This window comes from Mytilus trossulus, chromosome 6 (genome assembly GCF_036588685.1).
Source record: "Mytilus trossulus isolate FHL-02 chromosome 6, PNRI_Mtr1.1.1.hap1, whole genome shotgun sequence".
Classification (NCBI taxonomy): domain Eukaryota; kingdom Metazoa; phylum Mollusca; class Bivalvia; order Mytilida; family Mytilidae; genus Mytilus; species Mytilus trossulus.
In genome coordinates, this window is record NC_086378.1 from 43,097,983 (window position 1) to 43,118,799 (window position 20,817).

The 20,817-nt window shown below is 32.8% G+C and overlaps 1 protein-coding gene across 2 annotated transcripts in view; it reads left to right on the plus strand.

The window, feature by feature from the left end:
- The first annotated feature begins 9,229 nt into the window (after positions 1-9,229).
- Positions 9,230-20,817, plus strand: part of LOC134721388 (Fanconi anemia group A protein homolog) — a 56,933-nt gene continuing 45,345 nt past the window's right edge. For both annotated transcript variants that reach the window (XM_063584354.1, XM_063584355.1), the window contains exons 1-3: positions 9,230-9,360; positions 13,899-14,011; positions 20,272-20,338. In XM_063584354.1, coding sequence (XP_063440424.1) covers positions 9,333-9,360; positions 13,899-14,011; positions 20,272-20,338 — 208 coding nt within the window. In that variant the 5' untranslated portion in view covers positions 9,230-9,332. The remainder of the gene's footprint in view (positions 9,361-13,898; positions 14,012-20,271; positions 20,339-20,817) is intronic.

Here is a 20,817-nt window from a genome sequence, read left to right on the forward strand (position 1 = left end):
GAGTCTATAATTTAATTAAATTTTATGGACATTGAATGACCAGGGGGGGGTCTCATACTCATTTAAGCGGTCTCATTTAGGTTTTCACTGTATATTTTGAATATCCAACTGGCACTTTGGACGCTCCGTAAACATGAAAGACACTAAGTGTACCCAAATTCCTTTTAGTCACGTTTTTATCTACCTATTGACTAGATGTCTGCTTAATATTAGGCAGATTGAAAGATCAGGGGGCTATCACCATTGCCCTGTGCCCTTTGTCCTAAAATTTTGATAATTTTTAACTGAAAAGTGACAATATAAGCCCTCCATAGATATCGAAAATAACAATATTCTGGGAAATCCTTCTAATACAATCTTTATATATACAGAGTCTATAATTTAATTAAATTTTATGGACATTGAATGACCAGGGGGGTGCCATACTCATTTAAGCGGTCTCGGGTAGGTTTTCACTGTATATTTTGAATATCCAACTGGCACTTTGGGCGCTCCGTTAACATGAAAGACATGAAGTGTACCCAAATTCCTTTTAGTCACGTTTGTATCTACCTATTGACTAGATGTCTGCTGAATATTAGGCAGATTGAAAGATCAGGGGGCTATCACAATTGCCCTGTGCCCTTTGTCCTAAGATTTTGACATTTTTCGACTGAAAAGTGACAATCTTAGCCCTCCGTAGATGTAGAAGATGACGTTATTCTGGTAAATCCATCTAATACAACCTTTATATATATAGAGTCAATGATTTGGTTGAATTTTATGGACATTGAAAGACCCGGGGGGTCTCAACCTCATTTAAGCGGTCTCGGGTAGGTTTTCGCTATATATTTTGAATATCCAACTGGCACTTTGGGCGCTCCGTAAACATGAAAGACATGAAGTGTACCCAAATTCCTTTTAGTCACGTTTGTATCTACCTATTGACTAGACGTCTGCTTAATATTAGGCAGATTGAAAGATCAGGGGGCTATCACCATTGCCCTGTGCCCTTTGTCCTAAAATTTTGATAATTTTTAACTGAAAAGTGACAATATAAGCCCTCCATAGATATCGAATATAACAATAACCTGGGAAATCCTTCTAATACAACCTTTTTATATACAGAGTCTATAATTTAATTAAATTTTATGGACATTGAATGACCAGGGGGGGGTCTCATACTCATTTAAGCGGTCTCATTTAGGTTTTCACTGTATATTTTGAATATCCAACTGGCACTTTGGACGCTCCGTAAACATGAAAGACACTAAGTGTACCCAAATTCCTTTTAGTCACGTTTGTATCTACCTATTGACTAGATGTCTGCTTAATATTAGGCAGATTGAAAGATCAGGGGGCTATCACCATTGCCCTGTGCCCTTTGTCCTAAAATTTTGATAATTTTTAACTGAAAAGTGACAATATAAGCCCTCCATAGATATCGAAAATAACAATATTCTGGGAAATCCTTCTAATACAATCTTTATATATACAGAGTCTATAATTTAATTAAATTTTATGGACATTGAATGACCAGGGGGGTGCCATACTCATTTAAGCGGTCTCGGGTAGGTTTTCACTGTATATTTTGAATATCCAACTGGCACTTTGGGCGCTCCGTAAACATGAAAGACATGAAGTGTACCCAAATTCCTTTTAGTCACGTTTGTATCTACATATTTACTAGATGTCTGCTGAATATTAGGCAGATTGAAAGATCAGGGGGCTATCACAATTGCCCTGTGCCCTTTGTCCTAAGATTTTGACATTTTTCGACTGAAAAGTGACAATCTTAGCCCTCCGTAGATATAGAAGATGACGTTATTCTGGTAAATCCATCTAATACAACCTTTATATATATAGAGTCAATGATTTGGTTGAATTTTATGGACATTGAAAGACCCGGGGAGTCTCAACCTCATTTAAGCGGTCTCGGGTAGGTTTTCGCTATATATTTTGAATATCCAACTGGCACTTTGGGCGCTCCGTAAACATGAAAGACATGAAGTGTACCCAAATTCCTTTTAGTCACGTTTGTATCTACCTATTGACTAGACGTCTGCTTAATATTAGGCAGATTGAAAGATCAGGGGGCTATCACCATTGCCCTGTGCCCTTTGTCCTAAAATTTTGATAATTTTTAACTGAAAAGTGACAATATAAGCCCTCCATAGATATCGAATATAACAATAACCTGGGAAATCCTTCTAATACAACCTTTTTATATACAGAGTCTATAATTTAATTAAATTTTATGGACATTGAATGACCAGGGGGGGGTCTCATACTCATTTAAGCGGTCTCATTTAGGTTTTCACTGTATATTTTGAATATCCAACTGGCACTTTGGACGCTCCGTAAACATGAAAGACACTAAGTGTACCCAAATTCCTTTTAGTCACGTTTGTATCTACCTATTGACTAGATGTCTGCTTAATATTAGGCAGATTGAAAGATCAGGGGGCTATCACCATTGCCCTGTGCCCTTTGTCCTAAAATTTTGATAATTTTTAACTGAAAAGTGACAATATAAGCCCTCCATAGATATCGAAAATAACAATATTCTGGGAAATCCTTCTAATACAATCTTTATATATACAGAGTCTATAATTTAATTAAATTTTATGGACATTGAATGACCAGGGGGGTGCCATACTCATTTAAGCGGTCTCGGGTAGGTTTTCACTGTATATTTTGAATATCCAACTGGCACTTTGGGCGCTCCGTAAACATGAAAGACATGAAGTGTACCCAAATTCCTTTTAGTCACGTTTGTATCTACCTATTTACTAGATGTCTGCTGAATATTAGGCAGATTGAAAGATCAGGGGGCTATCACAATTGCCCTGTGCCCTTTGTCCTAAGATTTTGACATTTTTCGACTGAAAAGTGACAATCTTAGCCCTCCGTAGATATAGAAGATGACGTTATTCTGGTAAATCCATCTAATACAACCTTTATATATATAGAGTCAATGATTTGGTTGAATTTTATGGACATTGAAAGACCCGGGGAGTCTCAACCTCATTTAAGCGGTCTCGGGTAGGTTTTCGCTATATATTTTGAATATCCAACTGGCACTTTGGGCGCTCCGTAAACATGAAAGACATGAAGTGTACCCAAATTCCTTTTAGTCACGTTTGTATCTACCTATTGACTAGACGTCTGCTTAATATTAGGCAGATTGAAAGATCAGGGGGCTATCACCATTGCCCTGTGCCCTTTGTCCTAAAATTTTGATAATTTTTAACTGAAAAGTGACAATATAAGCCCTCCATAGATATCGAATATAACAATAACCTGGGAAATCCTTCTAATACAACCTTTTTATATACAGAGTCTATAATTTAATTAAATTTTATGGACATTGAATGACCAGGGGGGGTCTCATACTCATTTAAGCGGTCTCAGATAGGTTTTCACTTGTCTATATATTTCTTTTTTGGGCATTCCATAAATATTTCTATTTATAATTCATAATGTTTTCTAGAGTTAGTGGTTTTTTTGTTTGTTTTAGGAATAACATGTATAAAAGTAAATCTTTGAAGTTGTTTTATTGACAACAATCTATATTATATAAAGACAAATATGCAACATAGAAAAGGGTTTATATTCGAGGACAACGAGAACTTACAACAGCTTGGAGAGGTCATTTTACTATTTCCTACTTATCTTATCAGACATTATAACTATGAAAATCATGTTTTAAATGTTATCAAGTATTTCTTTTTTTTCAAGATTTTCAACAAATTTTTGAATATCCAACCGACTGCTAGCAGCCGGTTGGATATTGAATATCGAATATCGAATAACGAACCGGCTGCTAACTTCACATACATTCATTTTAGTTAAGATTGCATGTAAATTGAAAAATTTTGCCAAAAAATGAATATTTTCAACTTTTCTGAATTTGGGATTTTTGCGAAATTATCAAATTTTCTATGGTGTTTTTCAGAAAAGAGCAACTGTGTATAGCATAGTTAGCACTATAGTTATGAAGTTTGGATACTACTTTACCAAATTAAATAGAAAAAAGCTTGGGACTTTCTTCAGTTTTATCACCATAGCAACCGATTTTTTCCTTGGAAACGGACTTATTATTTGCAAAATATTGCAGTTTTAGAGCTTAAATGTACCGAATTGTTTCATAACTGATTAAAACATTACATTTAAGCATAAGCTTACTCTAAATTACCATCGTTAATAGTTGCTGACTTCAAAAGCTACCATGGAAATGCACATTACCCATAGCAACATCTATTTTAAAATGCATCAATAGAAATTTATGTAAAAAAATACATATATTATTTATAGACGCTGTTTATTATCAAGTTGGAATATGACTGCATGCTTTGCTTCACTCACAGTCTTGTCTGTTCTTTTCAGAAGGTTCAACATATGTAATATATAATGAAACATTGGGATTAGAACCGAAGGTTAGGAAAAAGAGGGGGGGTAGGTTTATTTAAAAAAAATCATACATGTAGATTCTTGAAACGATAACGTTTGGTCGGAAAGCCTGGTTATGAATAGAATAATGATTATATTATGAATAGAATCAATTTTATTTTCAGAAATTTCATATACATGAATAATTCATCTATATAGCTTTGGTTTAGCTTCAGAGTTAGTTAATATTGCAGTTCAACCCCGACTTTTAGATATTTTGTTAAAAAATAATAAAAAAAAACATTCTTTTTTTTCGGAATCATGAAGTATTGTGGAATTGTCAAATTTTCTCATGCATTTTTCCAAAAATTGAAAATATGTAAATCATAGCTAGCATTATAGTTACAAGTTTGAATACTACCTGACAAAAAAACAACATTGCGTGGTGCTCTCTTAAATTTTATCACCATGTTAACGTATTTTCTCCTTGGAAACAGAGTTATTATTTGTTGAATTTTGCAGTATAGGGAATTCAATGTTCTCAACTGTTTCCAAACCTTTATGAAAAGACATGCATTGAAGCATATAAAAGCTCTAAACTACAATCGTTAAGTATTATTACAACATTTGCCATGGTAACACATATCACCCATACCAGTCAATCAAATTTTAATCATATAGTTTATGTAAAAAATTACATATAATTCTGTTAATAGTATTCAGTTTTCTAAGGGGAATATAACTGCATGCTTTGCTTTGTTTCACTCTCAGTACTGTCATGACTGTCTTTGCTTGTTGAAAAGACTCAACAAATTTAAATATGTACCCTGTTGCATTTTGGGGGAGGAGTGGAGGTTGAGTCGTTTTTGTTTGAATCTTTCATAGATCAGGATCATGCACAGCTAAGGTGTACATAATAATCATTAACTACCTCAGATATACTGCAAAGTTCAAATGTACTCTTTAATAACTGATCCTAACAGTGTAATTCCATAAAATAAAAATAAACAGCGCATGTTACGCCCGTCGCTTTTTCTAAGAATAATAACTTCTCAGTGTCATCTTTACTACTTAACGAATTTCGTGTGTTGCTTCCCCTCCTTCCACAATAAATTAATCATCATGCCTCTGTGTCCTAAAGGTAACATTTATAGTCGCATTTGTCATCCATTCTTATGATCAATCAGTTTGGGTACCGTAATTTTGGATAAAAACGAAAAAGAAAGCGTCCGAATATTTTCCCGTCATTGGACAAAACTTTAAGCCAGATTAGACTTCCAGTTTGAGTTTTTCTGTTCTTTGACATACAAAGACTATGAATAAAGTATATAAATTTGCTTTCTGCTATCATTTTGAGTTCTAGCATGTATCATCCTTGCTTAATGTGTTTCAGTTTGGGTTATTTTAGGAGGGAAACGAAAATGAATAATATTTGCTATTCACTATCAATTAGTTTACAGTGGCGGATCCAGAACTTTTCATAAGGGAGGGGGGCGCTGACTGACCTAAGAGGGGGGGGGGGGCGTTCTTCTTATGCTTCAGTGATTCCCCATAAAAGCAACAATTTTCTTTCAACGAAATTGGGAACAGGACCCCCAGGCTCCCCTGGGATCCGATCAACGGCTGTCACTGTGGATATATTTCTGTATGCTTACATACATTTACTATGAATTATATGAATAACTGTATTTGTTATAATTTACTATAAATTCCAATGGTTATCTATAATATGTTCAAAAAGTACAGAAAAACAGAAGGTATAAAAACCGGTTTTTGAAAAATAGGGGGAGGAAAAAAAATGTTCCCAGTCCCTAAGTACCTTTTGAAGTATATAGAAATCTATGACCTTTAACACAGGGTTTATGACCATAAAAAGATGGTTGAGATTGATTTTTGGAGTTTTGGTCCTAACAGTTTAGGAATTAGGGGGCTAAAAAGGGCCCAAATAAGCATTTTCATGGTTTTCACACTTTAATTTTAGTTTAAGTAAATAGAAATCTGTGAAATTTTGACACAAGGTTTAGGACAACAAAAGGAAGGTTGGGATTGATTTTGGGAGTTTTGGTCCAAACAGCTTAGGATTTAGGGGCCAAAAATAGCCCAGATAAGCATTATTCTTGGTTTTTGCACAATAGCTTTAGTATAAGTGAATGGAAATCAATGAAATTTAATCACAAGGTTTATGAACACAAAAAAGAAGGTTGGGATTGATTTTGGGAGTTGAGGTCCCAACAATTTAGGAATTAGGGACCAAAAAAGGGCCCAAATAAGCATTTTTCTTAGTTTTTGCACCTTAACTTTAGTATAAGTAAATGGAAATCAATGAAATTTAAACACAAGGTTTATGAACACAACAGGAAGGTAAGGATTGATTTTGGGAGTTGCGGTTCCAACAATTTAGGAATTAGGGGCCAAAAAAGGGGCCAAATAATCATTTTTCTTGGTTTTAGCACCATTAAGGTTTATGACCACAAAAGGTAGATTGGGATTGATTTAGGGAGTTTTGGTCCCAACAGTTTAGGAAAAAGGGGCACAAAGGGTCCAAAAATTAAACTTTGTTTGATTTCATCAAAAATTGAATAATTTGGGTTCTTTAATATGCCGAATCTAACTGTGTATGTGGATTCTTAATGTTTTGGTCCTGTTTTTAAATTGGTCTACATTAAGGTCCAAAGGGTCCAAAATTAAACTCTAAGTCAAAAATTGAATAATTGGGGTTCTTTGATATGCTGAATCTAAACATGTACTTAAATATTTTATTATTGGCCCAGTTTTCAAATTGGTCCAAATCGGGGTCCAAAATTAAAGTTTGTTTGATTTCAACAAAAATTGAATTCTTGGGGTTCTTTGATGTGCTGAATCTACACATGTACTTAGATTTTGATTATTGGCCTAGTTTTCAAGTTAGTCCAAATCGTTGTCAAGAAAGTTTTTCCTTCAAGATCAAATGGTCACTTTTAGAAATTTCTTCACTTAATCAGGTCATTTAAGGTAAACTATAGAGTTCTAGACTCAGTGGCGGATCCATAAATTTTTATAAGGGGGGGGGGGGGGGACGCTCCAGTCACACTTCAGTGATTCCCTATATAATCAACCAAATTTTTCCCACAAAAGGGGGCCCGGGCCACCCAGGATCCGCCTATGAAACTGATCTGGTTCTCGGTTTTAACAATTTTTAAAGTATCAAACAAAGAAAAGTAACGCATAACGGGCATATCTCGGGAACAGTTAAAGTGACGCCAACTTAATTCAAACTTGTTCTCTGTTTTGTGGTAATAAGCATTGTGTATATGTTTCATAACATTTGGTTGAGGCAAACTAAAATTAGAAAATGACAGACATGCGTGAAATTTATGATATAACCCCCTTTTTTTTTGGACAATCAATGCATTTAAATGGGGACATGTAATTAGACCCCCCCCCCCCCCCCCCTCCCCTTGTCCTGGGTTAGAAACCACTTTTTAAAATGGCTGGATTCGCCCCTGCCAAATGACCCTTCCATGAAATCAAATGTAAATATAGAGGAAATATAATTGCTTGTTGATAATGTAAGAGTAGTTCGGGAGTAGACCAAGTGACCATATTTCTATTCCCCAGTCACCCTTAGGGGTTCTTTTGTGAAGAGCAGAAGCTCTAAAAGTATCAGTAGGAGACAAAAATCATTTTGAAACCGTTGTTGTTTATTATATTGATTGTCATTAAGCATAGTTTTAGATATTAGTGACTTGAAATAGCTGTTAAATTCATTTCATTTACATTTTCAAAATTTAAGGTTTTGGTTGCCATGACAACAAAAACAGGTTGTATATTCTACCTTTTGTAGTGGGTTCATATATGTCTTAAAGTTTAATCAATTTAAGGCACAACACCAATTTCATGTTATGATTTTGTGACAAAGTAAAATCTTACCAGGAAAAGTAGTGTTATTCATGTGTCTTTCAACATTTGATAACATAGATTTTGTTGCCATGGAAACTGAAATGGTTTTAAAATTATTTTTTCTAAATAAATTTCAAATAGTATCTGTACTTAAATCATTATTATGAACACCACCAATTGCATAATATTATCTATTGACAAAATATAATCTTACTGAAAATAGAAGGTAATTTCACTTTATTTTTTACAATTATTTCAAATATTAGTTTTTTGTTGCCACGGCAACAGAAATTTGTAATATATCACATTTTTAAGAGCTTTCTGTGATATCTATATTTAAATTATTATTAGGCACACTTCTTATTTTTATACTATTATTTTGTGACAAAATATAGCTTTTCTTGGAAAAGTAGTGAAATTCACATTTTTGAGATTTTCAAAATAAGAGATTTTTGTTGCCATTGCAACAAAAAAATGGCACAGATCTCAAAATTTTAAAAGTTTTTGTTAAACAAGTATACTTTGGATAGTATCATATTTGCATTTTTTTCACATTTTCACATCTATTATTTCATTTTATTGATATCGATTACTTAAATGTTGATAATATAATATGAAAATTTATGAATTGGTTTGCTCAAAACATATTTTGTTTTATTTTTATTGTCAATCCTAATAAAATATATTGTCATTTGAAATTTGTTGATTTTTGACCTCCATTTTAGGTAAAAGTACTGCCCTGGTTACCATAGCAACCAGTACAATTTTTGGAAAAAAAGTTCCAATTTTTTTTTTCAGGGGTTAATCCTACTACTGTGATAAAATTTTTGAAAGGGTCATGAATCACCCTCTGCCTGAATTTTACAAAGAGCTGTACTTCAAATATCAATAATTTTGAAATCATGTGGTCGAATCCATTATGGCCAACCACCGATTCACAAAATAAGATTATTAAAACTTTTGGATAAATCCGCGAACCGACAGAGTGAAAAGGGACGAGATGTCTCAAGAGTGCCGGCTACACTACCCATCACCATTGGCCAAAAAAAATTGCGGGAAATATATTATCACAGACAAAAAATATGTCATATAATTTTTCTCAAATAACCAGTAAGATATATTGTCAAGAAACGGACTTAACCATGGGTTGTGACTGATTTAAAGACGACTTGCAATTTCTAGCATTTTCTCGTACATTTCACAACTCGTGTCGAAGTGTTAATGTTATTATTATTATTATTACGTCACAATAAACACTCACAGTGTTTATGTTATTATTACATACGCACAATGTTTATGTTATTATTATTACGTCACAGTAAACACTCACAATGTTTATGTTATAATAATTACGTCACAGTAAACACTCGCAATGTTTATGTTATTATTATCACGTCACAGTAAACACAATTAACTTCAGATCCACTGGTTTAACCCATTCAAAACAAAAGCTCTCCGGTTCTGAGGGAAAACCTAAAGTTCAAACTACTTTTGGTTTTGCAGAATGGCAAGTCCGGGATTTCGGGAACAGGACCCCCCATATCCCCCCTCAACACTGTCTTGACAATTGTTGAATTAAAAACATATTCAAAGTTGCTTAAAAAGATGTGAGAACAAATTTAGTTAAACTGACCAGTTTAGCAATTTTTATATGCCCAATTTTGACCGGACATATTATGGTATACAAATGTCCGGAATCCGTCTGTCTGTTCGGCGTCCACATGTTGCAGCCTAACTTGGAGAAGGCAGTGTCTGCGCGTACCCGCATGCGGGTACGAATAGTCAATATTGCCGTTCTAGGCTGGGCGTACCTACATCCGATTTTCTTTTAAAATGCCATCGGATCGGTAATGAAACGTGAAATATATACGGAAATTATCGATAATATGGGGATTTCGTGTAGAAAGAGTGAAGAGTATGAAATATTATATTTTCAAATTGTATTTATAAAATAATGATATTTATTAAACATTGCAAAATTAAATGCACAATGCCGGATGGAAAATAAAACGGTACAGTCCATGTAAAAGAAAAACATGATAGAAATTAATACTTTTATAAAGTTTCAATAAAAAATTTAAAGAATAAAATTTTAATAATTCATAAATATACCCATATATTTTAAATTAATGTTTTAGTAAAATGTAAAACAGAAACTGAAATTTTAAAAGATATAAAATTACTAAAATTAAATTTCGAGTTTATAAACTGAATTAAAGAAGCAAGTAATAATACCAATTTAAACCAATTATGAAAGATTCATGTAACTAATTAAGATTTGGAACAAGTTTTACATATCCAATATGATTGTTTTGGCACAGATTTCAACTCTGCACATTTCAAATGTTGCCAGTCTAAACAGCAATCACATGCCAAAGAGTCCTGATCGTGTAGGTTTTTTATACAATTTAAAACACGTACCTTGTATTAGGCCTTTTTTCTGTCGAATTTGTTTGAAATTTTTTTCCCACCATGAATGCAGGAAAAAAATATTCTGTTGTACTTTAAATCTTCTTTAATTTTTCTGCTCCCGTTTTTTCTTTTTTTCTGCGACTGCTATTATATAATAGACTCCGAATTTCTTTTATACAATTGTATGAAATTTAACGCCTGATAGTTCTGTACAAATATTTCTAATTCATTATAAGTCTGAAATGTCTTCCCCACAGTTATAATATCACTATCTTCCATTTTAGAATATTTACTGAGAAAAAATTGTTCACTTAACTATATATTTATAACAATTCTGAGTAGTTTTAATCAATTTATTCACTAATTGCAACACATTCTGTATATGTTTCACGTTTCATTCCCGATCCGACGGCATTTTATTATAAAACCGGATGTGGGTACGCGCAGCCTAGAAAGGCAATCTGACTATGCGGGTACGCGCAGACAGTGCCCTTGGAGAACTCCTTATCCAAATTTCATGACACTTAACATAGTTGTTTCTTATCATGCTTATGATGATCAAGTATATACTTTTTGGTGAAAATAAGATTTAAACTTTTTAAGAGGGTTTTTTCACATGTTGTATCATTTCTTAAAAACCATTAATGACTATTGCTTAAAATATGCATCACTAGAATAGTGATTGTAGTTGTTGATAATAATTGTGAAGGGTGGCATGAGCCACTTCTTAAAATTGAAAACTTTATATGGGGGTCTCATTGGGGGATTCTGTCAAATCCCTCGTTTCACTTACCGTTTTGTCAGATTCCTGTATCCCGCTTACACTATGTATGTAAGCAATTCTCATTTTTGTCGAGCCTTCGACTTTAGTCGAAAAAAGCGAGACTAAGCGATCCTACATTCTGTCGTCGTCGTCGGCGGCGTCCACAAATATTCACTCTGTGGTTAAAGTTTTTGAAATTTTAATAACTTTCTTAAACTGTACTGGATTTCTACCAAACTTGGACAGAAGCTTGTTTATGATCATAATATAGTATCCAGAAGTAAATTTTGTAAAAATAAAATTCCATTTTTTCCGTATTTTACTTGTAAATGGACTTAGTTTTTTCTGCGGGGAAACATTACATTCACTCTGTGGTTAAAGTTTTTAGAATTTTAATAACTTTCTTAAACTATCCTTGGTTTGTACCAAACTTGGACAGACGCTTGTTTATGATCATAAGATAGTATCCAGAAGCAAATTTTATGAAAAAATAAATCCATTTTTTCCGTATTTTACTTTTAAATGGACTTAGTTTTTTCTGCAGGGAAACATTACATTCACTCTGTGGTTTAAGTTTTTAGAATTTTAATAACTTTCTTAAACTGTACTGGATTTCTACCAAACTTGGACAGTTGCTTGTTTATGATCATAAGATAGTATCCAGAGGCAAAATTTATAAAAATAATAAATCCATTTATTCCGTATTTTACCTTTAAATGGACTTAGTTTTTCTGCAGGGAAACATTACATTCACTCTGTGGTAAAAGTTTTTAAAATTTGAAAAACTTTCTTAAACTATCCTGGGTTAATTTGTACCAAACTTGGACAGAAGCTTATTTATGATCATAAGTTAGTAAATTTTGTATAAAGATAACTTCATTTTTTCTGTATTTTACTTTTAAATTGACTTAGATTTTCTTCCAGTTAACATTACATACAGTCTGCAGTTATAGTTTTCAACACATTTATTAGATTCATTAACTGTCCTAGATTTTTACCAAACTTGGACAAAACCTTCTTACAATCATAGGATAGCATCAAGAGGAATATTTTTATTGATTTTTTGCCTCATTTTTGTTGAGCCTGCGATTTACAGCAAAAGTAGGCGAGACACTGGGTTCCGCGGAACCCTTACAAATTTTTTGGTAAATTCCCCTGTCCCACTAGACATCATTTCCCGTTTTCCTAGCACAATAGTTTGACTTTCATGTGTCACGCTTACTAAAAGTCTGCAAATCCTTGTCAAGCTTAGACCCCAATGAGACTCACTTATATTTTAGAAGCTGGAAGACCAGACAGGATGCTTCATACTTTGTATAAAGATGCCTCGTGTTTTGAAGTGTCTGTCTGTTCATTGTTTTTGACCTTAAAAGTTAAGAATTTTTGTAATGTAATGTAATGTTAATAAATAGCATAACTGTATTTGGTATCTGCATTGCTTGCAAGGTCCTCATGCCCGTCAGACAGTTTTCACTTGACTTAAGTTTTGGTGGTCAAGTCCATATCTCTGATACTATAAGCAATAGGTCTATGGAATAATTGTAAGGTGTACATGTCTAGCTGGCAGGTGTTATCTGACCTTGACCTCAATTTCATGGTTCAGTGGTTATACTCTAGTTAATTTTTTGTGTTTTAATCTGTTTTAATCTGTTTTTCTTATACTGTATGCAATAGGTCTGCTATATTTGGTGTATGGAATGATTGTAAGGTGTACATGTCTAGCTGGCAGGTGTTATCTGCTTATGACATCATTTTAATGTTTCAGTGGTCAAAGTTAAGTTTTGAGTTTTGGTCTTTTTTCTAATACTATATATGCAATAGGTCAACAATATTTGGTGTATGGAAATATTTTATGATGTACATGTCAGTCGTGCAGGTTTTATTCCACCTTGACCTTATTTTAGCAATTCATTGCTCAGTGTTCAAAGTCTTATGAAACAAGTGACCTGTGAAAAATAATGTTATTCCAATTCTTGAACCAATTCATACAAAAATCACAAACTTAATCTTCTGTGCACGATTATATCATTTTTGCATAAATTTTGTATAATCCCCATTTTTTGATCTGATAGTGATAAAGCTAGAAGGTACTGAGAGATACACTTTTAGTTTCATTATGCACAAACTTTTTCTTACATTCTCAATTTACTAGCTTATTCTGTAACTAGATATAGAAAGATGTGGTTGGAGTGCCAATGGGACAACTCTCCTTTCAAGTAACAATTTAGAAACGTAAACCATTATAGGTCAAGGTAGGTCTTCGACATGGAGCTTTGGAACACACCGAACAGCAGGTTAAAACTTGCCTTTAAAATTACTAGTGAAAATTCATTCAAACAGAAAGATCAAACTAGACAGTAGACATATGAAATATTTGGATGTCAGGTATGTTTGTGTGAAAGTTATGTGCCGAAATATTAAGTTTCTTATTTGATGTATTTCATATATGTTCATGTTTTCTTTTTAATTGTAGAGTCAAGACATATAGTAAAAGATAATAGGTCAGATGGAAGTAAATCTGTGCTGAAGGATGCTGTTTTACAGTTAGTCACATATCATCAAGATGTCAAAGTCATTTTGTCAGAGGTACGTCCTGTTCCTTGATATGTTATTATTAGAAACACAATTCTAAGTATAAGGCCAACATATCATATTTATAAAATAGGTATAGGCATTGCGAATACAGTTATTTTCCTTTTCATACAACTTTCCCCGTCGGAGCCTCTACATCAATTCACACCTGTCAATCATTTCTCGCAGGTAAAACGTTTTGGTCAGACAGATCACTCGTGCTTTCTATTTTGACATATTTCCCGTTTATCTTTTTGAAAGTCAAACAATTGGTTCTGTAAATACAATATTTATAACGCCGTGATCATATTTCGATTCCTATTTTTTATTTTACAAAAAATTGTGGACACTCGAGATATTGCCTTTCTATTTTCATGTCTCGACTATTTTAAGAAAATCGCCGGTGTTTTTATTAAAAATATATTTTACGAATCGATACACGAAAATCAAAAATTAACCTTATATAGTTTATTGAATAAATGCACATTTATACCCAAATGGGGTTGAAGGCTAATCGTACTAGTCATGATCAGCTGTCTTTACTTTTTGTCGTACTTCTAGTCATTCTATAGCTCTCGCAGTCTGTAAGAATTTTTAAATCGATGTTGTATTATTTCCGAAATTTAAAGGAGTTCTCCAAAGTAGATTATTTAAATGGGAATCCGGGAAATGACTGATAAAAATAAAACAAAAAATAGTTACAGAAGACTAAATCTTGTTTTGATTTTACATGTATGTAAATCGATTAAATTTCTATCCTGGTCAATCGATCAAGAGCCTCAAAACTAACGCACAATTATATTGTCAATCATTCCACATCAAATTTAATCATGAATGGATTTTCCCACGGTCGTCAGTAAGGTCACCTGAGTTTACTGTTACGACATTTCCCGCCATATAAAAATCTCGTGCAGTGGACAAAATCGATCTTTAATATCCTTTATTAGCATTCAATAATATTGAGAGTGGAGTCAAGTTAAAAGTTCAACCACATATACACGCTGTTGATCACTAATATGTGTATCATGGAATTATCTTTTCACGGCAAATTTTTCTTAACAGATTGCTGTTAAAAATATATAACATACAAGTTTCCTTTTTTACATGGATTGTGCGTAAATTAATATTATGCAATTAATTTAATTTCGGGATTAACACTTTCGGAATCTGGGAATTCTTTTTTTTTCGCGATGTCAGGATTTTGATTTAATTAAATTCGGGACCTTGGGACTTCGTGTTTTTAAGCCCGGGATTCGAGATCCGGACCCTATTTTTCCCCTACCCCCAAATGCAGATCAATTATATAAATTTAGCATAATGAACAAGCACGTAAATCTTAAAATAAACTTATGTCCGGGAAGAATCAATATCTTCTTCTAGTGTTATTATTTGCGTTCGATCTTAGTTATACATCTCCAACTTTGAAGTTTCGGACAATACATTGTTTACAGTATTAAAAAGTAAAAACTACAAAGAATCAGCAAGCTTTTAAATAATAAACAAGTATTGCTCACTGTAATTATTTTTTTTTATTTTATCTCGGAACTGACCCAACACAGACTGAATATTAAATACATATTATAGAAATATTTTGCATGTGGCCGTGTCAAACTAACCCTTGAGACAGCATTCTGCTAATCAATGGATTTACGAGTAAAACAAAAATAACCGTAAGCTTCCCGAAATAGAATACATGTAAAAATATTTTTGAAATTTTATGCAAACAAATAAGAAAAAGATACACAAAAAAACAAAAAAATAAACAACAAGGAACATAGAACAAAAATAATTTTGAGGAACAAATTAGAAAATAAATAGCAGTTGAAATATAAAAACCATAATTAAAAAAATAGGCTATTTTTATTAAAACAGTTTTCTCCAGTACTTCACCTGTAAAAATATTTTATGTCAAAAACGATGTAATCAATAAAGTGACTGAGAGGTTAAAATTACAGGTAACCTGATTCTGAAATCAGTGAACCGTAATTCTAGCAACACGGATTAAGATGAAAGGACAAATATATTGCCAATTACACCTGGATCTGTTGATTAATGACCATACTACCTACCATAAAAATGTCCGATTATTCATATCCGACTAGACGGATTAAGACATCCATAAAAATAAGTCCCTATCCGTACTGTACTAAGTTAGATTTTTTTTATCAGAGGTACAGACTTTATTTCTTTTGTCACAGTTTAATTTCCTTTGTCAGAGGTACAGTGTTTAATTTCCTTTGTCAGAGGTACAGAGTTTATTTTTCTTTGTCAGAGGTACAGAGTTTAATTACTTTTATTAATGTAAAGAGTATGATTTCCTAACTATCCAGTAAGAAGACAAGATATATATAAAAAGAAGATGTGGTATGAATGCCAATGAGACAACTGTCCACAAGAGACCAAAATGACACAGACATAACAACTATAGGTCACTGTACAGCCTTCAACAATGAGCAAAGCCCATGCAGCTATAAAAGGCCCCTAAAAGACAATGTTAAACAATCCAAAAGAAAGAACTAACAGCCTTATTTTAGAAAAAAAAATAAATGGCTAAAAACAAATGTGTAACACATAAACGACAACCACTGAATTACAGGCTCCTGACTTGGGACAGGCACATTCATATATAATGTGGCAGGGTTAAACATGATACCGGGATCCCAACCCTCCACTTATCTGGGACAGTGGTATAACAGTGCAACATAAGAATGAACCATAAAAATCAGTTGAAAAAGGCTTAAAAAAGAGGGATGAAAGATACCAAAGGGACAGTCAAACTCCTTAATCTAAAACAAACTGACAACGCCATGGCTAAAAATGAAAAAGACAAACAGACAAACAATAGTACACTTAACTCATCAGATGGACAAGAATACAAGTGGACGTGGCCCGGTACTTGTACATCCCAACAACAAAAAGACACAGACACTAGGAACAGATCTGAGAGTACTCACAGTTAACTGACAGCTAGTTCAAAGCTACTAACAACTAATAAAAAAATCATGCATCTAAGACTAAATTATCAATCTGTACACATCCAACATCCAATGGATTTAGTGTAAAGACGTCATAAACAGTCAGAGAAAATCATGACCTTGTGCAATGCCAAGTGACAGGTATCGACAGATTGTAGATCCAAGAATGTGTATATGTATATAACATACTAGTAATATTTAGTTTGCTTTTAATTTACTAATAACTTAATCAATATTTATATCAATAGAAACAATATTCAATGATCTTATTATAGTGTTGAATAGGTAACCTTTGAGAATAAGTTTATTTGAAAGGAGCAATAAGTTAACAAGTATCAATTCTATATTTCTGGGCACCGTTAACAACATTCTGTAACAATGAGGATGTGCTATCTCATTTGAAATAAGTTTTTTACAGGTACCACCAAACTTCTATAAAACCAAATCTTTATATCTTTGGAAAAATTTAGTAAAGGTGTTAAGTTATTTATTGTTACAATATTCCTGATTTAATAACCTACCAGAAATATACTGATCCAAAAAAGTTTAGCAACAAAAATGTGAAATTTTATTTTATTACAAAATCATAACAACATATAATTTTAATAATAAAAAAATGGAATTATGATATGTCAGAAGCAACATGAATGTTAATCACTCACATTCATTAGGATTTTCTTTGTATGGAGCGCGGGAGGGTCAAAATGCGTAAATGAGTAAAGTGTTTCTCAAAATCAATTTCTCAGCCATGCCCTAAGTGCCCCAATGAAGGATTGGCAGGCACATCAGCAGCTTCCCTTAGTCAATGCACTACTTTTTTAGCCGGAAAAAACTTGTCACGTGTTGATTTAAAGCGAAGGAATCGCTCCTCCCTTGACGATAGTTTTTGTTTGTCTACGAGATATCGACCTATCCTGTGCAGTTGTAATTTGTCGATATCTGTTTGTTAGTCTCTTAACTGTTGCCTTTTGCACATTAAATCGAGCCATGATGTCAGCAACCCTCATTCCGGCATCAACCATTTCAAGACCTTTCTGACTGTCATTTTCGGGGATGCCTGGTTGACGCCCCATGCAATTTTTTCAAAGGTGCTTGTGTTTTTCTTACCAATGTTGTGTTTCTGAACGTTAGTGAAAAAGAAATTTTTAATACCGTTTTAAAAGTACAGGTACAGAAGGTAAAACATTATTTACAGGTGCAAAGCTGAAATGGCGCGAAATCAATCAGCAGGAAAAAAGTGCAACTGTTTTAAATTAAAAGTAAAACTAAGGATAATATCAATGATGTTTAAATATTTTTTTCCAAAAACAATAAAAAAAAAAATTATATAAAAAAAGTGTTGCTAAACTTTTTTGGCTCAGTATACATAGATTACGTTTGTTAAAATCAAAAACGTCACAACAGACACAGGCATAGCGAACAAGCTGTGAAATATAAACACTGTAAGAAGGTGCCGAAGGAACATCTCCATCTAAAGATGGAAAATTAACAATAGAGAATAAAAATTGTCTTTTGTCATAAATTTTAGTGTGGAATTTCCGGTTTAAAACCGAAATATCTAAATTTAGGATAGGACAGTTATTACCGTTTAATTTTGATTTGTTTAAAGTAATTTCCTTGGGGTAAATTTCAGCAGTATATTGAGAAAATTCTTGATTATTTAACTTAAAAAGATCATCAAGATAACGGTAAGTGTTGAATTTATCAATTAAATGCAATTTTGGCGGGTCTTTACAGACTTGCATCATGAGCTATGATTCGTAACAGTACATGAACAAGTCTGCTATTAAAGGGGCGCAATTAGTGCCCATAGGGATACCTACAACCTGTCGATAAACTTTGTTGTCAAAACGTACATAAATATTATCAAGGAGAAAGTTAATAGCTTCAATCATCTCATTACACCTACAGTAAGTATATCTAACATATATTTTCTTATTAGAGAAGAAGGCTTTAAATGAGTTGCAGCAAATATATTTTCATTCAGATTTTCCAAACAACCATTTAATTAGATAGGAAAACCTTTGTTTGATAAGATAGTGTGGAAGTGTAGTGTAAAGAGTAGAAAAATCAAAACTGTCAACTGAATTAAAGGACCATCAAAAGCATGTATTTTGTCTAAAACATTCAAAGAATTTTTTACACTCCAAAAATAGTTTATTCCAGTACATGTATGTTCATATATTTTATTACAATAGTTTATGATAAGCTCTTTTAGAAGTTAATGAACTTGTTAAAAGCACTGAAAGATAAGTAGAACACTTACTAGAGGCCGAGATGAAACGATATTTAAATGTTTTTTTGTGTAATTTAAGGTTGTCAATACATAGTATGGACCTTCAAATGTTCAGAATAGATGTGGTTGTGATATATTTGTTTACTATATGACTCTCTGTGGAGCGGATGGACTAGAATGTAGATGAATTTAAAATTTCATTCTTAAGAAAGTCCAGGTAGTATTTATGGCATACCACCACCACATTGTTGGCTGATTTATCGGCCAGTACAAACACAAACCACTTTGAAGGTTCTTGAAGTTTATTTCTTATTCTGGAAATAGGTGTATTATGTACTCTATTATTTACTTCTAAATTGTTTTTAAAATGTGATATTCTCATTTACCACATTGATATATTTATTCAAATATGAATAGAGAGATTTTTTTATCAGATTTTTCCTGTTTACACCACTTTTTACCAACGAGGAAATATTATCTTTGGTGACTTGACGACACTCTTTCCAATCTATTTTAGATGGCCCTTTTTTGTCCAATATTTTTAACCTCTCTGTCCTGGACGATATTGAGGACCCCTGTACTAACATGGCCATAGGAAACATATCTATACTTCGACGATTCACAGTTTCAAGTTAAGGGAGTATAGCCTTCCTTAATTAGAACTAAATCATTAAATCTTTATTTAAGTCCCCAGCAATTGTGTGAACATGTGATCATTTGAATCTAAAAATTGGGTTCTGACAAGAACATAGCCAGGTAATCTTTTGATACAAGGAGAAAATCACACATTTGCAAAAAAGGTCAAACCAAAGGCTTTCAGATTTTGAGGAAACTATTGTTTTTGAAACCCTGAGAAAAACACCCATATTCCATTCAGGTATTAGGGAGTTGGGTCCTTGATAAATCTTATTGCACCCCAATTTTCAATAAAAAAAATGAAAAAAACACCTGCTGCACAGATATGAGATTATCTGGGATGATGGATCTCAATAAAATTTTACATGTTTTATGACAAATCAAATGATAGTAACTTTAGATTTGTATAATGTTGCCTATAATTTCAGGCTAGTAGTATTAGTATAACAAAAGCAGAAAAAATCCAAGGTGGAGAGGATAAAATTATCACAGCTAGTAAGTAACAATCTTAGAAATATCATTAAAAGTCTGTAATAATATGTATCTTACAAAGCAGGCAGAGGCAATTTTTCAAGATATATTAATTCCCTGTATACATCTGAAAATTCAATGTAAAAATCAGCTGCATCAAAATATAGTCAGGTTAGGTCAGTATGTTGGGTTATAGTAATTTTTTAAGATGAAAATTGATTGGATTTATATATGTTAGAAATTAAATGGGGGAAAGAAAATTATCTTATGTTCCTATGATTTGGGTTTTTTGTTTGATACATACCAATGATACCGTATGAGTGTGATTTATGTCTATTGTTGTAATGTCACTTTTTTCACATGTTATGTAATTAAAAATATTTATTTAACAATTACCAGTTATTTATTTTCTTATTTGATAATGCTATGTAATGCCCTTTTCACCCTCCCATCAATATGAAAAGTTTGGCCATATGTTTTACCCATGTCCTTTATTTTTCAAT